The 19490-nt window shown below is 41.3% G+C and overlaps 1 protein-coding gene across 1 annotated transcript; it reads right to left on the bottom strand.

The window, feature by feature from the left end:
• Window positions 1-7672: 7672 nt before the first annotated feature.
• On the bottom strand, window positions 7673-17049 carry kcna2b (potassium voltage-gated channel, shaker-related subfamily, member 2b). Its single transcript, XM_038723822.1, has 2 exons — window positions 16879-17049; window positions 7673-16134 (listed from the first exon to the last, which is right to left on the bottom strand). Exon 2 carries the CDS (start codon window positions 16015-16017, stop codon window positions 14515-14517), a length of 1503 nt encoding a protein of 500 aa, XP_038579750.1. The 5' UTR covers window positions 16018-16134; window positions 16879-17049; the 3' UTR covers window positions 7673-14514.
• Window positions 17050-19490: the final 2441 nt, after the last annotated feature.

Raw genomic sequence — 19490 nt, 5'->3', positions numbered from 1 at the left:
ATGATCGCTGCTACTTGGTGTGGGTGGGTAAAAGAAAGACAAGTCACTCTAGTCAAATCGTGTTGCTTTGACATCCTCAATTACTGGCACAGAGGTTGACTAAAAGTTAGACGTGCCAGCATGGGTCTGTCTGTACTTAGGTAGAAACTGTTACACACCCAAAGCACCTGTGCAGAAAGATAGCCAGAAACCAGCCATTATCAAAGCAACTCAGTCTCAGTTCAAGGGGTCACATATGGAAGCTTGGTCAAGAGTCATTGTTCAACGCTACAAGTTGGCCTAGTATAAATAACTCCAAAAATCTGTGTAGGAACATATGTGTATACAGTATCAATGCTTAGTTGTGTGTAAACAGTATATGCTACAAGACTGTCTTCATGATAGAGGCAGAATCAAAATAATTAACACTAAAAAAACTTCTATACAACTTCCATAACATTATATATTGATGACTAAATAAGCAACAATCAAAATCTACAAAACATCTTTAGTTATTACTTACACAATACAGAGTAAACCCCTCAAAAACTCTTCTTGAGTGTGTGGGTGTGGTTTGATCAAATTTGATTGACAGTGACCAAACAACTGAACAACTGTCATTCATGAAACTACGTGACATCACCTTTTTGCAATTTAGGCCTGCCTACTTAAAAACAGTGAGAAGAGCACATAGAAAAAGGAAACACAAAAAACTATTAATGTGAAATCACCAAAATAATTCTTACTTTGATAGAAAACCTTGTGTCATGTAAGATCCCTTAACTTATTATAATAAGCTGGTTGAGAAAATATGTTTCAGGACCTTTAAGAACTAGTTTTGTCATTGTGAGAAATCTGCCTATGGATATATTGATTCTCATAATTCCTGAAACAAGAGAAACAGTTAGGGAACAAGTGTTATTATCCCTCCCCATTGCGAGAAGAAGATTATTTGCTCACAAAGCACAGCCAAAAGGTTAAATATTATTATTTAATTTGACCTCAAAAGCAATGAAACAGACTCTAACACACTCTCATCCCTCCCATCGTCTACCCATCCCACCCTTGCATTCCTCCTCCACAGTGGAGATTAAGTCCGTCTCATTTACAGGAATATTATGTTATTTTTTCAGAAGCCTTTTTTTGTCATCCAGATCCAGACGAGGGAAATATGGCCATCTGGTCTGACTCTCTATTACATATCACTAATCTCAGGTGGCATACAAACAAGTAGGCCTAATGCACGTGCACAACATCCGGACAAACACACACACACAGATACCAAAATACACCATGCATATTAAATAAATCTGCTTATAAAACAACCATATGACACATACTGTACAGACTTCTTTTCTCCCTTTCAGTGACAGCTTACTCGCTTGAATAACATTGACAGACTCATAGCAACAAGTCTACTGATGTATGTATACCAGCTTATGAAAATGTAACTGGAATAATAAGACAAAAGGGTAAATTATCAATTTCGGTTGACAAAGTAGTTAGCAAAAATAGAGGATATATTAGAAAATCTTTATTTTTATACACCCTTACTGTTAAAAGACACTTTCCAACAGGTCTCGCCACCAAGAAAAACAATTTACCCATATAAATATTTCTTATTCCTTAAACAAACTTTTTGCTACACCTACTGTGCTGTACAGTTATTAATGGATAACAAAATGGAACATGTGTGCGTTGGAGGATGGAGGGCCAGTGGAGTTTTGAGGGGTCCTGAGGAAAATGAGGGAGTGAATCCAACGGTAAATGCATTGCATAAAATCTTAAAACAATGATTCCAGTGTGGGAAAATATATTCCAGTGTTTTTGACATGCACAGAAGCAACATGGCCAATTGATTAAAGAGCAGAATTACCCTCTGCAGTGGCACATAATCTTATCTGGCCAGGGCCAGGAAGTAATAAGTGGCACTTGTCACCCCAGGACTTCATACATTTCAAAGTTAAGCATCTACTTTTTTCTTTAAACCATTTATTTGTGACAGCTGTATCAACCACTTTGGAGATCAAGTTTTTACACACACACAAGAAACCCTCATTAAACCCTATGTATTGCTGTTTGAAGTCATGATGCCAGGCCTGTTTCCAGTCTAAACAAAATCAAACGGAGGTGCTGGCTTTTCTCAGTCTTGAGGAAAGCCAGAACCATCTTTGAAGACATCTGAGATGGAAAAGAAGGAAACTACTGCAACATCACAGGGTGCTTTAAAGAAAGTCCAGAAATAAGTTAGGTAGCTACTAAGTACAAGTTGTATTTTGGCACTGATGGAGATAAGAAATGCCCTATTGAGAAAAACTGTTCCAGCAATTCCCACTTTATTCAAACTTCAATTAGTAAGTGGAAATTTGTCCAGGTTTGTAGAAGGATTTGCCTTGATCTCAGGAATAAGCCATAGCTCTCTTCTGTTTGCCTAAATGTTAACTTTTCCTTTCAACCATTTATTTTTAGAAACACCAGTTTATTAAGGAGGTAAGTAAAAACAACTGTGATTTCTCATGCAGCTTGACTGTGCATAAACTGGTTGAATTAAACTGTGAAATTGTAACAGACTGAGGAGAGGTGAGGAAATTGGCCTACCTCCAGTGTCGTCACGATCCGACAAACTTCTGCGCGTTCTTGGTGAAAGTTTGGTGCTCCGGGCAGTGCCGGAGGCATTGTTAGTGCACACTGCATCGACTGACCGCAGAGCGCGTGCTGTCACCTCCGGGTTGACCACACAGACAACAGGCGCGGTGGAGGTGCCCCGGCCAATCACCCTGGGGCCAGATGTGACAGTGATATAACAACACCATGATTACGTTTAATTTGGCCAATTCCCCGCTTGCAAAATCCCTGTTTTTCTTCTTCCAACCAAAGCTGAGTCGCTGCATCTCGAGGGGAGGAGAGAGAGAGAGAGAGAGAGAGAGAGAGAGAGAGAGGGGGGAGATTAAAAAGGGTTTGTTTCCTAACCTCTATTAGGCATAACCTTATGCTCTCTTAGCCATCACCAGTCATGATAACTTCCTCTTCTTTTCATCTCAATCACAGAGAGCGTTGTATTTTTGTCACAAAAAAATGTCCATGCCCATATGTACAACAAGAGCATTTTCCTTTTTGAGCCGAAGGCGGGATGTTAATACAAGGCAGGAAATTTGTACTTATAAAAATAGCTCTACAACGATTTAGCATTGCACTCCTATATGACTGACTCATGCTTGACATTAAAATATCTAATTGATACTGCAGAACCAGGTACTATATCATTTTTGTTAATCCCACACATTCTTCCTTGTCAAAAGCGGTTGCCTACATTACCCACAATGCAACCCGTCATAGATTCAGGTGCGTTGTGGTCGTACCTGCCAGTGTAGCTTTCAGCTGCTATAGCCTCTGGCAGAATAGAGGTGCAGGCTTCAGAGGTCTGGTAAACTCACTTCTTTCTAACTCCACACATCCAGATATTTTCCATTTTACAACTTGTAGTCTCAAGTCCCAACCGACATCACTTGAAGCATATGCAGTAGTACTCCCCTACACCTATAAACTGAAATGGATGTGTAAAATCTCTGGGTATGCCTACTGTAGATACCCATATGATTGGACTGTTGAACTGTACAGAACAAGGATTTTAGATTTTGTGCCCCATCTTTCATCTTTCCAATAATTCAACACATAGGCATGTGAGTGTTATATTAAGATGAAACTGAAAAATGAACTTGAACCTATGATTTAATAATGTCTAGTCCTGAATTCCGTAGGCATTTTACTTTACATTTCCATCCATGTAAGTGTATTGAATTTCAAATGGACAATACAGGTCAAAAGGGTAGCCTACTTCCCATGGTTGAAAAAGATTATTTACTGCATTGCTTACTGCCATCTTGCTCTCCCACTCACTGTTTAAATGGATGTGCACAGATGATTTCCACTGGCCACTGGGCGACCCTTTGACAACCACTTGACCTGCGCGCAGCCTCAGGTTGGGGAGGAGATGCCACTGCCTGGCTGCTGGCTGATCAGTACAGTCACATGCAGAGTGGTGCACAGAATGGATAGGCTGCCCTCTGCAGGCTTCTGGTGGCACTGCACTTTGGCGCACATTCTGTATGCGTTGTTCGCTCTACACGCCTTAGTTCGTTTTGGTTGGATTTGATTTTGATTGTGTGAGTGTTTGCATTTATTTGTAAATGTGACCTGTCTAAAGTCAGTTTTGGATTGTCGGGTAAGGATGCACCAATCCCAAGAAAACTTGGGATTGAAACTGGTTGATTGTATAATGTATTGTATTATTTTGGGGAGAGGAATTTACTCTGATGATCTTTTAAAAAATAAAACAGTTCCCATATAGGCATAATGAGTCATCCTGTGTTTACTGGTAACATAGACATATATCTCCAGACTGCAGTGCTTAACCACAGATCAGTTGTGTAACAAATTTAACAGAGTTGTTCAAATCTGAAAATGAAGAGAGCACGTTCCACATTAATTTTCTACTGTTGCCACTGCTCAATAAACATCAAATATCAAAGTTCAGTCTCAAGTACAGTTAACTTTTAAATCCATATATATTTAACCTGCACTTTTGACATGTTGTCTTCATGTTGTCAATTTTTAAGTCATTTCATTATTTATAGATCAGACATACTCCACAGCATGTATCTTGCTTTCATCTTAGGCTACTCTGTTACACACGTCTTGATAATGCTGATTGTTGTTTCCACCACATCAATCCATATTCATGAATAGCCTGTCTTCTTCCAGGAAGCCTAGGCTGCATCTTCTCTCACTCCCTCACTCACTCACACTTATGTGTTTTTCAGACAGTACTTCTCTCAAAGCTGTTACTGCGAAAAACTGTTTTTCTCTGCTCTGTTTTCCTATTAGAGTCACAACAATAGGCCAAAGACAAAAGGAACAAGGGTGAAGAGATGGAATAGTGGGAAGATGTTATACAAGTCTCTTAAATTTGGTTTGCTGTCTTTGGTGCTTTATGTCAGCTGGGTTTGCTTTTGGATACTATTATTAATTATTGTCAGGAGAATACAAAAGCCCACTTGTTCATCATATTTTCTCTTAAACCAGTACCTACTGATAGCTCTATAGAGCTTCTTCCTTGAGCGGTGGGGTGTCAGGTCTCCTCTTCCCTGCTTGGTGCGCAAGTGCTGAGCGATGAAGCAGGTGTAAGGTGAAAAGTCTGGGTTACTCTCCAGCCATATCACAGTTTTCTTACTGATTTGTGACCCATTGAAGGATACTATAGTGTCAAAAAAGAGCAGTATTCTTCTTGAGTTGTGTGTGTGTGAAGGGACAGTAAATGAACCCTTGAGTTTGAGATACAATTACTGAAGCTAAGTAACCATCGACTGCTAATGCTCTCCAATCATCACGTATAATGTAATTCACTTCTGATGCATACTTGATCGATAGTCCAAGAGGTATGAGGAACAAAAATAAAGAGCTGATAAGTGTGTGTGTGTGTGTGTGTGTGTGTGTGTGTGTGTGTGTGTGTGTGTGTGTGTGTGTGTGTGTGTGTCTAGTGGGCCTGTGTGACCACATCTGCAAATCTGTGTTAAGGTCAGGTTGAAAATAATTCATACAATAAAACAAACATGACACCTGGAGAAAGACAGAAAATACCAAAAGGGACCAGAGAAAGCAAAACGGAGACCAGGAGGAAAAGAAGAACATGATTTTTGAGTTTATGAATTATTTATATGAGTCGGATATTTTAAGCCCCCCATATCATGTCTGTGAGCAATGGGTGGGTGGAGGTACAGAGTGGAGGAGAGGAAGAGGAAGGGGTATCATTTGCCTGTTTCCTCACTGTGGAACACACACACACACACACACACACACACACACACACACACACACACACACACACACACACACAGCCTTACCTCTCCACATGGACTGAGACAAAGAACTATAAAGGAACTCTTGATGCTCATGAACACATTTTAACATCAGAGGAGAATACCTCTCTATCCTTTTGTGAAGGGTTAACCTTATAGGCAAATAGGAAGTGAGATTTGTTTGGTAGTGGAATGTCCAGGGTGTTAATGGTTTTTGACAGTCCTAATGTTTGTAGCATATTTATGAACAAAATATCATGGAATTATATTATTTTTTAGATATTCCTCTCAGAAAGATAAGGCGTGATTTCTCTGTTATGTAAGATGCAATATTTTTTTGTTTGAGGGCTATTTTATACATGTTTGTGACAGACCACAGTCACTACAGTTGAGTATGCGCTGAGACTGCCATAGCAATGAGCCTGGCTCTTTGGCATCGCGGTCAAGTTGCATGTTTGGTACCCTGTAGACATGGGTTCAAATCTGGGTGGGGTTACTGCTCTTGCCTACACATCACAATGTTGTAAACAAAATTCAGCTGCACAGTTTACCAGTAATGCACAAAGAGAGAGTAAAAGATCCAAGTTTAGTCTACATGGAGTCTACTCACAGACACTAGGGGCAGATAGGATGTGTTTATTTGTGAGTCACTAGGTGAATTCATGTGGTCCAGAAAAACAAGAAGTGAATCACTAACTTAGCATGACAGACAGCTTTAAACAATGCCCTTCATCCATGTCTACTCATCCAACAGAAATCCACATGTAGCTGACTGATGAAGGCATCTGTTCTTAGGTTTAAATGTCTCTAAACCAGTGTTAAGTTAAAAAAATCAAGTCATTCATGAAAACAGCCGGGTTAGCATTTCTTCACTGTTCATAAGTAATGCCTCCTTCTCCATATATGTCATGTTTGGATCTATTTATAAATAATCTGTAACTGGACTGACTGCAAGTCAACTGCAGAAATAAAAATTAAGTAAAGGATTTATATATATTATATAATATGAGAGCAGGTTACTCATTTTGAATAGCAGATATCACCTTGTTAAACACAGCTCTTAAAATCAGCTCACTGTTCACACTTATTAGAAACTATTAATGCATCTTATTGGCTAAAACAATATTGAAGACCCTTGCAGTGCTGTGTTGGGTTGTAAGTAAAGATATATAATGGAGTGCAACCTACACAATGTAGGCCAAATCCATAAATCAATTCTGCTCATTAAACATACTGATAGGCTGAAGCTCCCCAGTGGCGTTCTTTTTATACACTGCAACAAGTGTTCTTTGAAAAATAATCATAATTTAACTTTTTCCCTCCGTGTTCAAGAACAAGAACTACTGATCCAACAAAAAATGTTGGTCGTCCACACTTATAACGGCTATAAACTACGAAAAACAAACAGTCCTCAGGCTGTTTACCTTCTTACAAGGAGGTAGTCCCTATAAACAGAAAGTATGTGCTGTATGTGCTAGAGGAGGCTAATATAGGGGGCTTCCACTGTTCCACAGTAGTGATGAAAAGAGGGCCTTTCCTCCTCCACACACACACACACACACACACACACACACACAAATGTACAGATGTGCACACAGTACTTACACAGGTTTCCCCTATGGAACCTGGTGTGTTATAAAGAAAGTTCAGGTTGACAGGCAATTAACTGTGCTGTGTATTAAGTTACAAATCAGCTGCAAGGTGCAAATGTTCACGCAGTGTGAGGCATTATTTGCTCTGTCCATTAGATATCGCCTCATGCAACATAAAAACACAAGTGCCTTTGTGTTTATTAAAATGACAGGCCTTAGGAGAGAAATGGCCGGTAAATCCTCTTAGTTTAATATGTTAATTTTATTATTTTCTTGTGGCCACTTTAAATCATTTGATAAACGCTGCCTACAAAATAAAAGTGTTAAGTCAGGACAAGAGCAATAAAAACACATACAATGTCTATAAAAAGTATTCACCTCCCCTGGATGTTTCACCCTTTTGTTTCTTTTATACATGAAATCATGGTCAATATAATTTGGCTTTTTTGACAAACATTTGCAAAAAAACAACCCCTCTTTAATATCAAAGTGAAAACTTTGTCAATTAATTAAAAATATATAAGGTAAAGAAGATGATTGCATAAATATTCAACTCTTCAGGTCAGTTAGTAGATGCACCTTTGCCTGCAATTACAGCACTGAGTATGGATATGTTTCAATCAGGCTGGCACATCTGGACACTGCAATTTTTCTCCGTTGTTCCTTGCAAAACAGCTTAAGCTCTGTCCGGTTGCTCGGGGATGGGGCGCAAACAGCTCTTTTCAAGTCCAGCCACAAATTCTCGATTGGATTGAAATCTGGGCTTTGACTTGGCCACTCCAGAACATTCACCTTGTTGTCTTTAAACCATTTCTGTGTATCTTTTACTGTATGCTTGGGGTAGATGTCTTGCTGGAAAATAAATCTTCTCCCAAGTTGTAGTTCTCTTGCATACTGAATCAGATTATCCTCCAGGATTTGGCAATATTTTTCTGCATTCATGTTCCCTTCTACCTTCACAAGGATTCTAGGGCCTGCTGTTGCAAAGCATCCTCAGAGATGCCACCACCATGCTTCACAGTGGAGATGGTGTGTTTGTGGTGATGTGCAGTGTTTGGTGTTCACCAAAAAGCAAAATTTTTGTCTCATCAGACCAAATCCTCCAACCTTGGAATCGAGCACATGCCTTTGGGCGAATTCCAGGGGAGATGTCATATGAGCTTTTTTCAACAGTGGCTTTCTCTTTGCCACTCTCCCATACAGCTTCGACTGGTGAAGAACCCAGGCAACAGCTGTTGAATTTACAGTCCCTCCCATCTGAGCCATTGAAGCTTTTAACTCCTTCAGAGTGGTCGCAGGTGTCTCGGTGGCCTCCCTCACCAGTCTTCTTCTTGCCCAGTCACTCGAGGACGGACAGCTCTAGGCAGATTTAAACAAGTGCCATACTCCATCCATTTCTGAATGATGGATTTAACTGAAATCCGTGGGATGTCCAGTGAGTTGGGAATGTTTTTGTATCCATCTCCTGACTTGTACTTTTCACTGGACCTCCCAGACACAGGTGTTTTTTTATACTACAATCACTTGACACACATCAGCTGAACTCAGGTGATCTCCATTTCACTAATTGTGACACTGCTGGCATCAACTAGCTGGACTTCTATTGAATTAGGTCAGTCACTCTAAAGGTGTGAATATTTATGCAATTGTCTTCTTTACCATATATATTTTTAATTAATTGACATCAGTTTATAAAAATCCATTTTCACTTTGATATTGAAGAGGGTTTTTTTTTGCAAATTCTTGTTAAAAAAGCCAAATTATATTGACCATGATTTCATAGTTGGAATATTGGCTCTCTGACTGGCTTAAAGAGAACTGGAGCTCCTACACAGCTAATCAAACAGCAAACAGTCCATCAATACCCATCAGCTATCTGAAAGGCTGCCTGGCTACTGTCCTTAGCTGACATACCGGAACCCAGCCAACTGAGACGGCCAGAGGGAGCATTATACTTCTGCTAATATATGTCTGGGAGGAGAACCAGATCACCCACTGTGCATTACCTTGGTGCTTAGCGCTGCTGGAGAGGCAGAGATGGAGAGAGATGAACACAAGAGAAAATGTGTGGGAAATGAAATATGAGAGGGGCAAATAACAGAGAGGGGAAGCGGGAACAAACTCAAGCAGCAGCGATGAGAGCAGAAGGGAAAGACAATGAGAGGAGAGACAAACATTTCCAGCACCTAGGGGAAGTGTTAGACTCAACGAAATGGCACTGGTACAGCAAATGTTTGTACTTCTCCCACTCTATGTTGAGCCAGGAGTCAAGGGCATTTTGCACTCCTCTCTCATCTTCCTCACTCTCTCCGTCTCACTTTCACCCTTGCTGGTTTTATAAATAGGCCACTTCGCTTTCTCAGTAAACCATAGAGAGCACAAGATTCACTTGAGGAGAGAAGCGGGACACAAAACCAGTGAGGAGGTCAAGGTCGACAGTCGATTCAAACATACCTTCTCTAATGGACATGAGAGCGGCCGCTCCCCTTTTATCAATTTACATTGTATATGGAACTTTTATGTTGTCTTTCCCATGGCTTTATTCGTTTCTGAGAGCACCAACAGAGAAATGGACGTGTTACAAACTATATGCATGAGTGACTTTGCCATGTTTTAACAGAGGACTTACAGTGAGTTCTTGAATTTCACCCATTTCATATAAGAATCCAATGGTCTTTTTGCCTTCATATTGCATCACATGAGAAAGACACAACAGTAGCATGAGGTTATCATGAAGATGCTGTTATTGATATTATCATCAAAACCACTCTTATACATATTAGTTTTATTTTTACAATTATTTTAATCTATAGATATTATCTTTTAATCTGTTTATATTCAGTAACTGTGAAGTGCATGGCAAGCGTCCACGTCCTCGTTCAGCATCCATTCCTTTGTGTGCAACAATTGGACAATTTGCTTCTTGGTTCAGTCTTTTTCATTACATTGGTAGAAAAAACATACACTTTATACAGACAGTACTGAGTGCAGACCACCATGAGTAGAGGCTGCACTACAGTGAAGAAGCTGAAGAATAATCTCATACGCACACATTTGGGACTAGTTGATGAAGTTAGAGGAAGCCGAGTAAGTAGAGGTGGTTGTCTGGGGGTAAATTTTTATTAAGACAGTAGAGATTCAGAATCAATTTGACCAAGGTGTGCATGTGTATTTCAGTTAAACCTCAGCCCCTACACTGTAGGGCTCAAAGGTGAGCCAGTAATAACATTTAAATAGAAAAACATAGTGAAAAAAAAACTAACGACAGTTCAATTATAAAGTGTCTAATGACACAAATAAGTTATGTTCTCATAGAAATTATACTTCCTTTTTGATATCTTAGTCGTCTTCCATCCTTAGTCCCTGGATTAAACCTAAGAGATAATTCACCTACTATACAACTTTAGTTTCTTGGATTAATTCAGCAAGCATACACTTTGATTCCCTGCTACACAGGAATCTGTACATGGCAGAAGCTCGTTTCAAAGCAGAAGCTTTAGGCATCATTTAAGACATCATTGAAAGCAGCTGTAACTCTTACATACATACATTGTTTACATGGCTACGTGTGTTCACCACCAGCAGTGGGTTTAAGTCCATTCACTTTGTGGCCTTCACATTTGATAGAACAACAGGTGTCTGTCCTGACAGCAGATGGAAACACAGAGGTGTATGTTCACAGGCAGTGTGTGTACAAGCCTGTGTACACCAGCTGTATGTGTTCAAATGTCCGGCGTGTGTCACTTGTCCTCTCGTCTGTGTTTTGGTGTACAGCAAAGACATGTTTTCCTTGGTTGAGATGATCCTGATGTGGCGTCCTGTTGGTTTTTCCAAGAGGGTGTTTTTGTCTTCACAGAGTGTCACTTCAGTGGTGTCCTTGGTAAGAGGGGAAAAGACAGCAGTACAGACGAAGATTTCAAGCCACTTAACGTCCCACAGGTGTTCCAGTACACAAGAAAAGTTTAGAAAAATACAAGTACACGAAGCAAAAGAGTGTGTGGGCAGTGTTTATCTTACTTTCTTGGTCATATTGCTCTTCCTAACTTACATTCCAAGTAACAGGCCCTGGCTGACAATGCAGCTCATCTCATTTGTCAACACATGCTTGTGGATCTCATCTCTACTGTGTGTAGCACGACATTCCTTTTTGAGTTTTCTTTGTTTAATGTACTCTATGCATGTGTTGAATATATACACAGGCTATAAACAGAGTGCTGGAATATAATATACAGAACACTGTACTGTAGCTGCTCTGGCCTGGGGTCAAGAAGAGCAATGCTTTAGATAACTGCTACCACATTGTCTCTAAAAGCTATACACTCAGCTTGTGTGTCTCTAAAAGCTCTCTTTTCTCTCACAATCTCTTTGTCTCTCTCATTCTCTCTCACACACAGACACACATGCACAGACACCACGGCACACAGAATGATGGACCTATATATCAGGGATATAGAAGGGCACTCAGACAGTCCCTTGGAGCATTATGATACACTTCGCTGAGCAAAAGTCTGGCTGACTGTTTGGCTCTCTGTGCATCCACTGGGCTGGCAGCAGATAGTAGCTGTTGTGCTGGGTTGTGACTGTAACTGTCTATAAAGACTTTAAGCTGAAAGGAGCGGGACAGTAGTTACCATCTGAACTGTGTATCATAGGTTTAGCTATCCCTGTTCTGAAGGCAGCATTGCTTTGGACTCTCATCTTTTGCTGTTTTTTTTCTAAACCTCTCAAACCTTCCGTGTTTCCTCTCATGTTTAGGCTGTTGTTACTTTCTCAAGCCTCCTTACATTAGCGACATTAAACAAATGTTCTCATGGACACACAACCCTCTCTGGGTAAATACTTCACATAGATTGTGCCTTAACAGTATTTCAGATATAGCAATGGCCAGAAGATGTACATACATAGCATGAAACATACTTTCAAAACAAGACCCTTGTAGTTTAATGCACATAGCGCTAATACCTCTGGAGATATTGGAATATATTAATGTCAGTTTGCTTTTTAAGTATTATTCTTATTAATTCATGCCACAATGAATACTTCAAGGACATGCAGCACTACAATAGCAGAATGGTATCTGTTTGATAAGAAGGTGATGAAGGACAGATAGTATAAGTCCTGCATTATAGTGGGCAAAATACACAAATGGAATGACAAATGTTCAAACTGCATGATTACCAAAAAAGAAAAACTAAAACTAAATACTGAGACAACATTAATTACCCAAGATACAAATGCCAGGTCATGGCACATTCGTTTTCGGTGACCTGATAATTGAGGCAGCCACACTTATTAAATTAAATCTAACAATGAAATAATTGAAAAATATTTTTGTTGTTTTTAACTTGTTCCAGAGGCAGGCAAACGTTTTCTGTATGGTTTAAGGAGAGAAATACATATGAAAGGGGGCATGGTAGGCAAAGATTACCTATCAGCTTGATTTGGTAGATGATAAATCAATTTTATCTGTATGAGCTCCTGTGTATCACAAAGCAAGTTTACAGCTGACCTAAACGCTGACTTTGCTTCTTAACCATTAATACAGCAAGACTGAATAATACAAAGCTTGCATTTGGGATATGACAATAGATGGACCTTAAGGGGTCAGACTAATTTTAATTGATGACTGAGCTCTTTCTTTGGTAGTGGGTCTTTAGAAAAACTGTCATGTTTAACTTCTTGAGATAAGGCCTTAAAAAACATACATTAACTACACATAAAACTTGTTTACCTTGCTGCCACAAACCTTAAACTGTGTTTTAAAGTTTGAGGGATCATTTTCTGCTTAATTCTGCACATTCTGGACATACAATGTACAGTGTCATAGTGAAAAACATCATAGACAAAATTTGCTCCTGACAAAAACAACAAACTAAAAATTCACTTAATCTCATTTTATCTATTTCTACAAACATGGAATGCTATGAAGTCAAGAACAGCAACCTTTGTGCTGGGCAGCTGTGTAAAACTCAACACTTCTCACTGTCTGTTACAGTGGACCTGGGTGGCGGTTATAGAGACACTTGAAGGTGCAGTTAAGAGAATGGATATATAGGCACTCACTCAGAACGCTACAGAACTTTCTTCCCATATTAGGTTTTTTAACCATAAAAATTGTAGGTGATAAACACACATTTGCCATATTACTAAAAAAAACAAAAAATATATATTACAACAAATCAAATAAATAAACAAGACATTCATTGTGTTTAGAGAGACATTTCTGTCCAACTGCTAGCCTGCATTGGCTGGAAACAAAAAAGGCAGTCTCGAGAGAGTGTATATACTGTAAATCCACTTGAGCGTCATCAAGGAAAAATGAGGAAGAAGAAGGTGTTGTGCTATTGTGGTCCACAGCACAGCACTGTCATCTATCTGCTAGTCTCTACAGAGGCCACTCTTTTGTACTAGACAATATCTAGTGTGGGCCCAGGGAGGAATGCTTGTGCACTTAGGCTTTCTCTCTGACAAAGAATGCAACAAATGACCATTTGGCCAAAAGCACATTAGTATCACTCTCTCTCGCTCTCAGTTGCTCAATTCAGTTTTGCCCTAACAGAACAGCTGTGATCTTAGTTTTTCCTCTGAGTCGGGACCTTGGCAGTTAGAGCAGCAGATTAAAGTGGCTCATGAATGCTTATATCGTGGCCTGCTTTAATGTCACACGTTAAATAAAAGTTACGCTGATCAAAATTACTGTTATCGGGCATCTTCTCCTGGCGGCATTTTGAGCAAGAAGGTAGAAACTAGTGTTCCCTTTACACTGTTGATATTGATTATTACTGGTTAGGCTACTAATTGGCTACTGTTGCGAACAGGACAAGTACTGCCACATAAGTAAGACTAACTCCATGCAGACACTGATAACGTCCTAAATAAAATGGGTGGCAGTTCTATGATATATGCCATATATATCATTTAAGAGAACATAATGTCCTCTCTGCTGACCTTTACTCCAGGTTAATCTCACTCATCTGCTCTGTACTGTCATACTGGGTGCCATTTTTTGGTCAATACATGGAGTCTTCATCCTCCCGTCACAGTCCCCGTAGACTCCAGCTCAAGTTCACCATCTACAGTAGCTCACATTATACATCTGTACGCATCTTAGTGATATTTACGTAGTTAGTGTTAGCCAGGGTGCAGTTTCCTGTTTTCACGCCCTCTTGTCTTAAGCCCTCAGTGCTGTGGTTATCAGCCTCCTGGATCTCCACATATTCAGATTTACTGAGAGTGGATCCACTGCCACTCCGACCGCTCTTCTTCAGATCGTCAGCTGAGCTAGCTTTAGGCACACTTGGGATGTTAAGATACTGTGCCTGCTCCTCCCCCTCCGTCTCTCTGTGGTAGAAGTAGTTGAAGTTTGACACGATGACAGGAACAGGCAGGGCAATAGTTAGCACACCGGCAATTGCGCAGAGAGACCCCACAATCTTTCCTCCAATGGTTGTTGGAACCATGTCTCCGTAGCCCACGGTGGTCATGGAGACCACAGCCCACCAAAAGGCCTCAGGGATGCTGCTGAACTGGGAATGTGGCTCGTCTGCTTCTGCGAAGTAGACAGCACTGGAGAAGAGGATTACGCCGATAAACAGGAAGAAGATGAGGAGGCCTAGCTCACGCATACTGGCCTTCAGAGTCTGTCCCAAGATCTGGAGCCCCTTGGAGTGACGCGAGAGTTTAAAGATACGAAACACCCTGACAAGACGAATGACACGGAGAATAGCCAAAGACATAGCCTGCTGGCCTGCCTGAGCGTCCTCTGGCCTCTCTGCTAGCTCTGTGCCTAGGGTGATGAAGTAGGGGATGATTGCCACTATATCAATGATGTTCATGATGTTGCCAAAAAATCCAGCTTTACTGGGACAGGCAAAGAACCTCACTAGGAACTCAAATGAGAACCAGATGATGCAGAGCGTCTCCACGATGAAGAAAGGATCTGTGAAATAATCCGAGCCATCATAGGTAGAGGTGGCATTGGACATGGACTGGAATTGAGCATTGTAGATCTCCCCATCATCATTTCGGAAAATTGGCAATGTCTCCAGACAGAAGCTGACAATAGAGATAAGAATCACCATGACAGAGATGATGGCAATGATGCGAGCAGGACCTGAGCTCTCTGGATACTCAAACAGCAGCCATACTTGTCTCTGAAACTCGTTCTCTGGCAGGGGTCGCTCCTCTTCCTTTATGAAACCTTCATCCTCCCTGAAAATTTCCATAGCCTCCTCACCCAATTCATAAAAACGGATCTCTTCAGAAAAAATGTCCAGGGTCACATTAACAGGCCGGCGCAGCCTGCCTCCAGATTGGTAATAATATAGAATAGCATCAAAACTTGGCCGATTCCGGTCAAAAAAGTACTCGTTCCGGAGAGGATCAAAATACCTCATCCTCTTCTTGGGATCCCCCAGCAGCGTCTCTGGAAACTGGGAGAGGGTCTTGAGCTGTGTCTCAAAGCGTAAGCCTGAGATGTTGATGACGACCCTTTCACAGCACTCATGATCCGGCTCTGGGTCGTACTGGTCATGAGGCTGACCTGGATGTGCTGCGGCTTCGTCCGCAGGGTCGCTGGTGGCAACCGTCATGCTGGAAGGAGATGGTACCTGCAGGTTTCAGACAGGGTGGGGCCACCTCGGGCCACGAGGAGATGAAGGCTCCACACGCTTGTGGGCTCGGGTACAGGCAGATCTGCCTGTGAAGAGCTAGAGGATGGGACAGAAAGCAGACTGCAATAATGAATGCCATGATTAGCTCAGTACTTCTTTTAGGTTTATTATTTCATAAATATTTTGAGCATGCATATTCAACAACATTACTGCCATATATTTCTGAACCATTCATTTTGCTAAATGTAAAATCTTTCACAGACTAAAATTGTTAGTAATTCCCAGAAATGCAGGGCAGTTGGTGGTGGAGGGACGAACCATTTGAACGAATTGGCTCCATTGCGTCTTTGAGTATTAGGTTATGAGTTCTCTCTCATATGAGCACACTGCCGGATCAATATGCTAGCCAGTAATACTGTATCAGCTCTCACGGGGTGCAATTACAACCAACAAATCTGATTATATGCTGAGTGCTCCATACAACCTCCAAGATGAATTTCCCCTCTCTGCATGTGTGATGTGACAAACATTCTCTCCCAAAGCTGAGAAAAACTCCATCAAGTCACTGATCAAATGAATAGTTTATCAGTAAATTATGTTTAGGGGTGGTTGTCATAGCCAGTGGTTGACATAGCCGCTGCTATACTGCAGAGCTGTTTGAAAAGTACTATAACATTCAAACTTCAAAGGCCTCTGCACAAAAAATATGTATGAAGATGTAGGCATATAGTAAGCCTAGGTCTATTTCAGGTCAAACGTTTTTACTTTAAATACACAGATATAAATGTGTAATTTGGTAGTAAAAGCAACACTATTTGAATAAAAGCATTAAAGTCCTACCTATTTGCACTGGCTTGTTCACAGTGTGTCCTTTGGTTGTAGGCTACTGCCTAACAGGCCCCGCAGAAGTGTCTGGTCAAAAGTCAGCTCCCACGGTCAAAGCAGCTCCTGCCAGCCATACATCACTCGAAGCTCCGGCTCTGCAGTAACGCAGCAGTGGGAGTGGGAGAGGGGACAAGGCGTGAGGATGCAGGAGTTACCTCCCTCGCCCCAGTGACCAGCAGATACATGTTGTGATACAGCTAAGCTACAGGTTGAAACTGGTGGGGGTGGGGCGCGGGGGGGGGGGGGGGGTGATGTTATGGTAGGCAAGTGGTTTTAAAAAGGAAATCTTAAAATGCTGGCATCAGCAACATATGACGCCTCTACTTCAGAACAATACGCTGCCGCCTGTAAAGGTATCCTCTAATCTGGTATCTGCAGAGACTTATTGGGGAAGTGAGGATGCGGGTGGCGCTGCTGTCAGTATTTCTACTCGGAAGCACCCATGTTTCGGCAGATTTCATCTACAGCGAAATCACCTGTTTGATCCCGAAACAGGTCCGTATAGGTTTTTGCATCTATGCGTTTTAGCTCGTTAAAATGTTATTTTTCAATTGATCTCTTGTAAATGCCACCATCTTTTTTTTCTGATGGGGAATATCCATATGAAGACACCAATGATGCACATTAGTAACAAATGGAGGCTTATGTTCACAACCCATTCCATGGAATAACGCAGTTCTCTGATGGCGTTTTTAACAAGTGAACAACTATTTATTTTTTTTCAGAAATTTGAGACAAAGCAGCCAAGTTCATGCACTGGGATTTTCAAACATTAAATGGCAGTGTTGGAGTTGATTGGCAATCGCCGAGTGAGTGAGTTTAGAGTGGCAGGTGCCAGACATGCTCAAGCCATTTGCAGCCCTCCCCTGTGTGGATCATGGACAGCCACAATAGACTCCATGCACTAAACAAAGCAGCATAGCATTATCTGTCGGACTACAGCATAATTTCAGATAATGGCATGCAGGAAATCACCCTGAATCTCTTCGTGCGCAGAAGCATGTATGTTTGTCCAGTTATCGTGAGTCCATTCCTTCATATCTGTCCTTCTTCCCTTCATTTGACTAATCTGTCAAGCGGTTGTGTCATCTCATCACGACCAACTGTTTTTGAGCTGCCGGTTCTTCCCATCTCTCTCATATTTCACCATAATTCACCATAGTTGAGACGCGTGGGCTGCAGTAGGGCATCGCAGCGCATACTAACAGCTTCTTGCGCGCCTCGCCCCATCCCTCTGCGCTCCCCCTTCCCCGACACTCCTGTCCTCACTGCTCCACATTAAAGGGGAAGCATCGCCCACCACAGGGTGGAAACGATTTTCAGCAAAACCTCTGGAGAGAACAGTGAAAGGCAGAAACTGACAGCAAGATGATGATAATTTTCCTTAAATCTTGTAACTGACTTTGCGGCTCACCCTGTGCCCATGATGCTACACTTGACAACATACATGCCTACATTCACAAAGACCCCACAAACAATATAATGTTTCCTTTGGTCTGGGAGAATGTCAGGGAAGAATTAGAAAAAGAAATATAGGGACCATCTTGAAATCAGGGCGATGAATTGGAAGGAATGGGGAACAATGAACCAGCAGCTGCACCTGTGCTTATCCCTGATTACTGTGTGAACAGATCCTAAGATCTAGACAAGTCCTAGACCAACCTGCCTGAGATATTCTCCTAACCCAAATTAATGATTTTATCAGTATTTTCCTGTAACTTATGGTTTGAGTGCTTGACTGGGTGTGTGCAAGTTTGAATGGCTGCTGGAAGTGTTGGGATAATTTGTTTGTTTGTTTGCTTTATTACATTTGTCCGCACATATATAAAAGTAAAGCATGTGCTCAAAAATGTGTGTGTCACCTGTGAGGTCCTTAGTTTATGCAGGATACAGAGGCAGGCTCCAGTGCAATTTGTTGAGTCGCTGATCATGCTCTAATCATTTACAGACCTGCATATCAGAGTCCACTATAAGCGCATGCACGCACACACTCGCTCACTCACTCTCTCGCGCGCGCACACACACACACACACACACACACACACAGAAGACTGATGCTAACAACTCTTAATGCAATCGCAAACTAGATGTTCAACGATTAGACAGTCAAAGTAACTGGTGCACTTTTCCTGCAGACAGTATTCCCTGCCCTTCTTTCCTCCACTCTTTGAAAGTAGGCTTGGTGAAAAACCCCAGATATTTCCTCAGGCACAGAGCAGGAATCGCACATGAAAGAAAAAAAGACTCCACAACTCCCTAGAGAAGGAATACCACATGTCCTCCCCTGTGTGTTCTTGCTCTGCCATTCTTTACAGCTCAAGGGCAGGTTCAACATAATATGCAGGCCTTCTCCAATCAAAATGTCAAAAAATGCTGAAAAAGATGATGACATGGGACCACAGGGACTGCAGCAGTAGCCCTCTCTGCATAGAGCTGATAACCAGTTTGCCACTCTGGCTGAAGGTCTCAATTAGGGGTTATCGACACTTTTACATAAGCAGGCTGATTTATGGGCAGGAACTCTTAAATCTTCATCGTCCATGAATTTAAATGAAGAGAACCCAATT

Source organism: Micropterus salmoides, unplaced genomic scaffold (assembly GCF_014851395.1).
Source record: "Micropterus salmoides isolate LMB-PRFRI ecotype aquatic unplaced genomic scaffold, ASM1485139v1 Ms_hic_scaffold_16, whole genome shotgun sequence".
Taxonomy (NCBI): Eukaryota; Metazoa; Chordata; class Actinopteri; order Centrarchiformes; family Centrarchidae; genus Micropterus; species Micropterus salmoides.
This window is presented reverse-complemented; position numbering and strand designations above follow the sequence as displayed.

Excerpts from the sequence above, each read along its gene's own strand:
- kcna2b (XM_038723822.1), bottom strand. The coding sequence starts at position 16,017 with ATGACGGTTGCCACCAGCGACCCTGCGGACGAAGCCGCAGCACATCCA.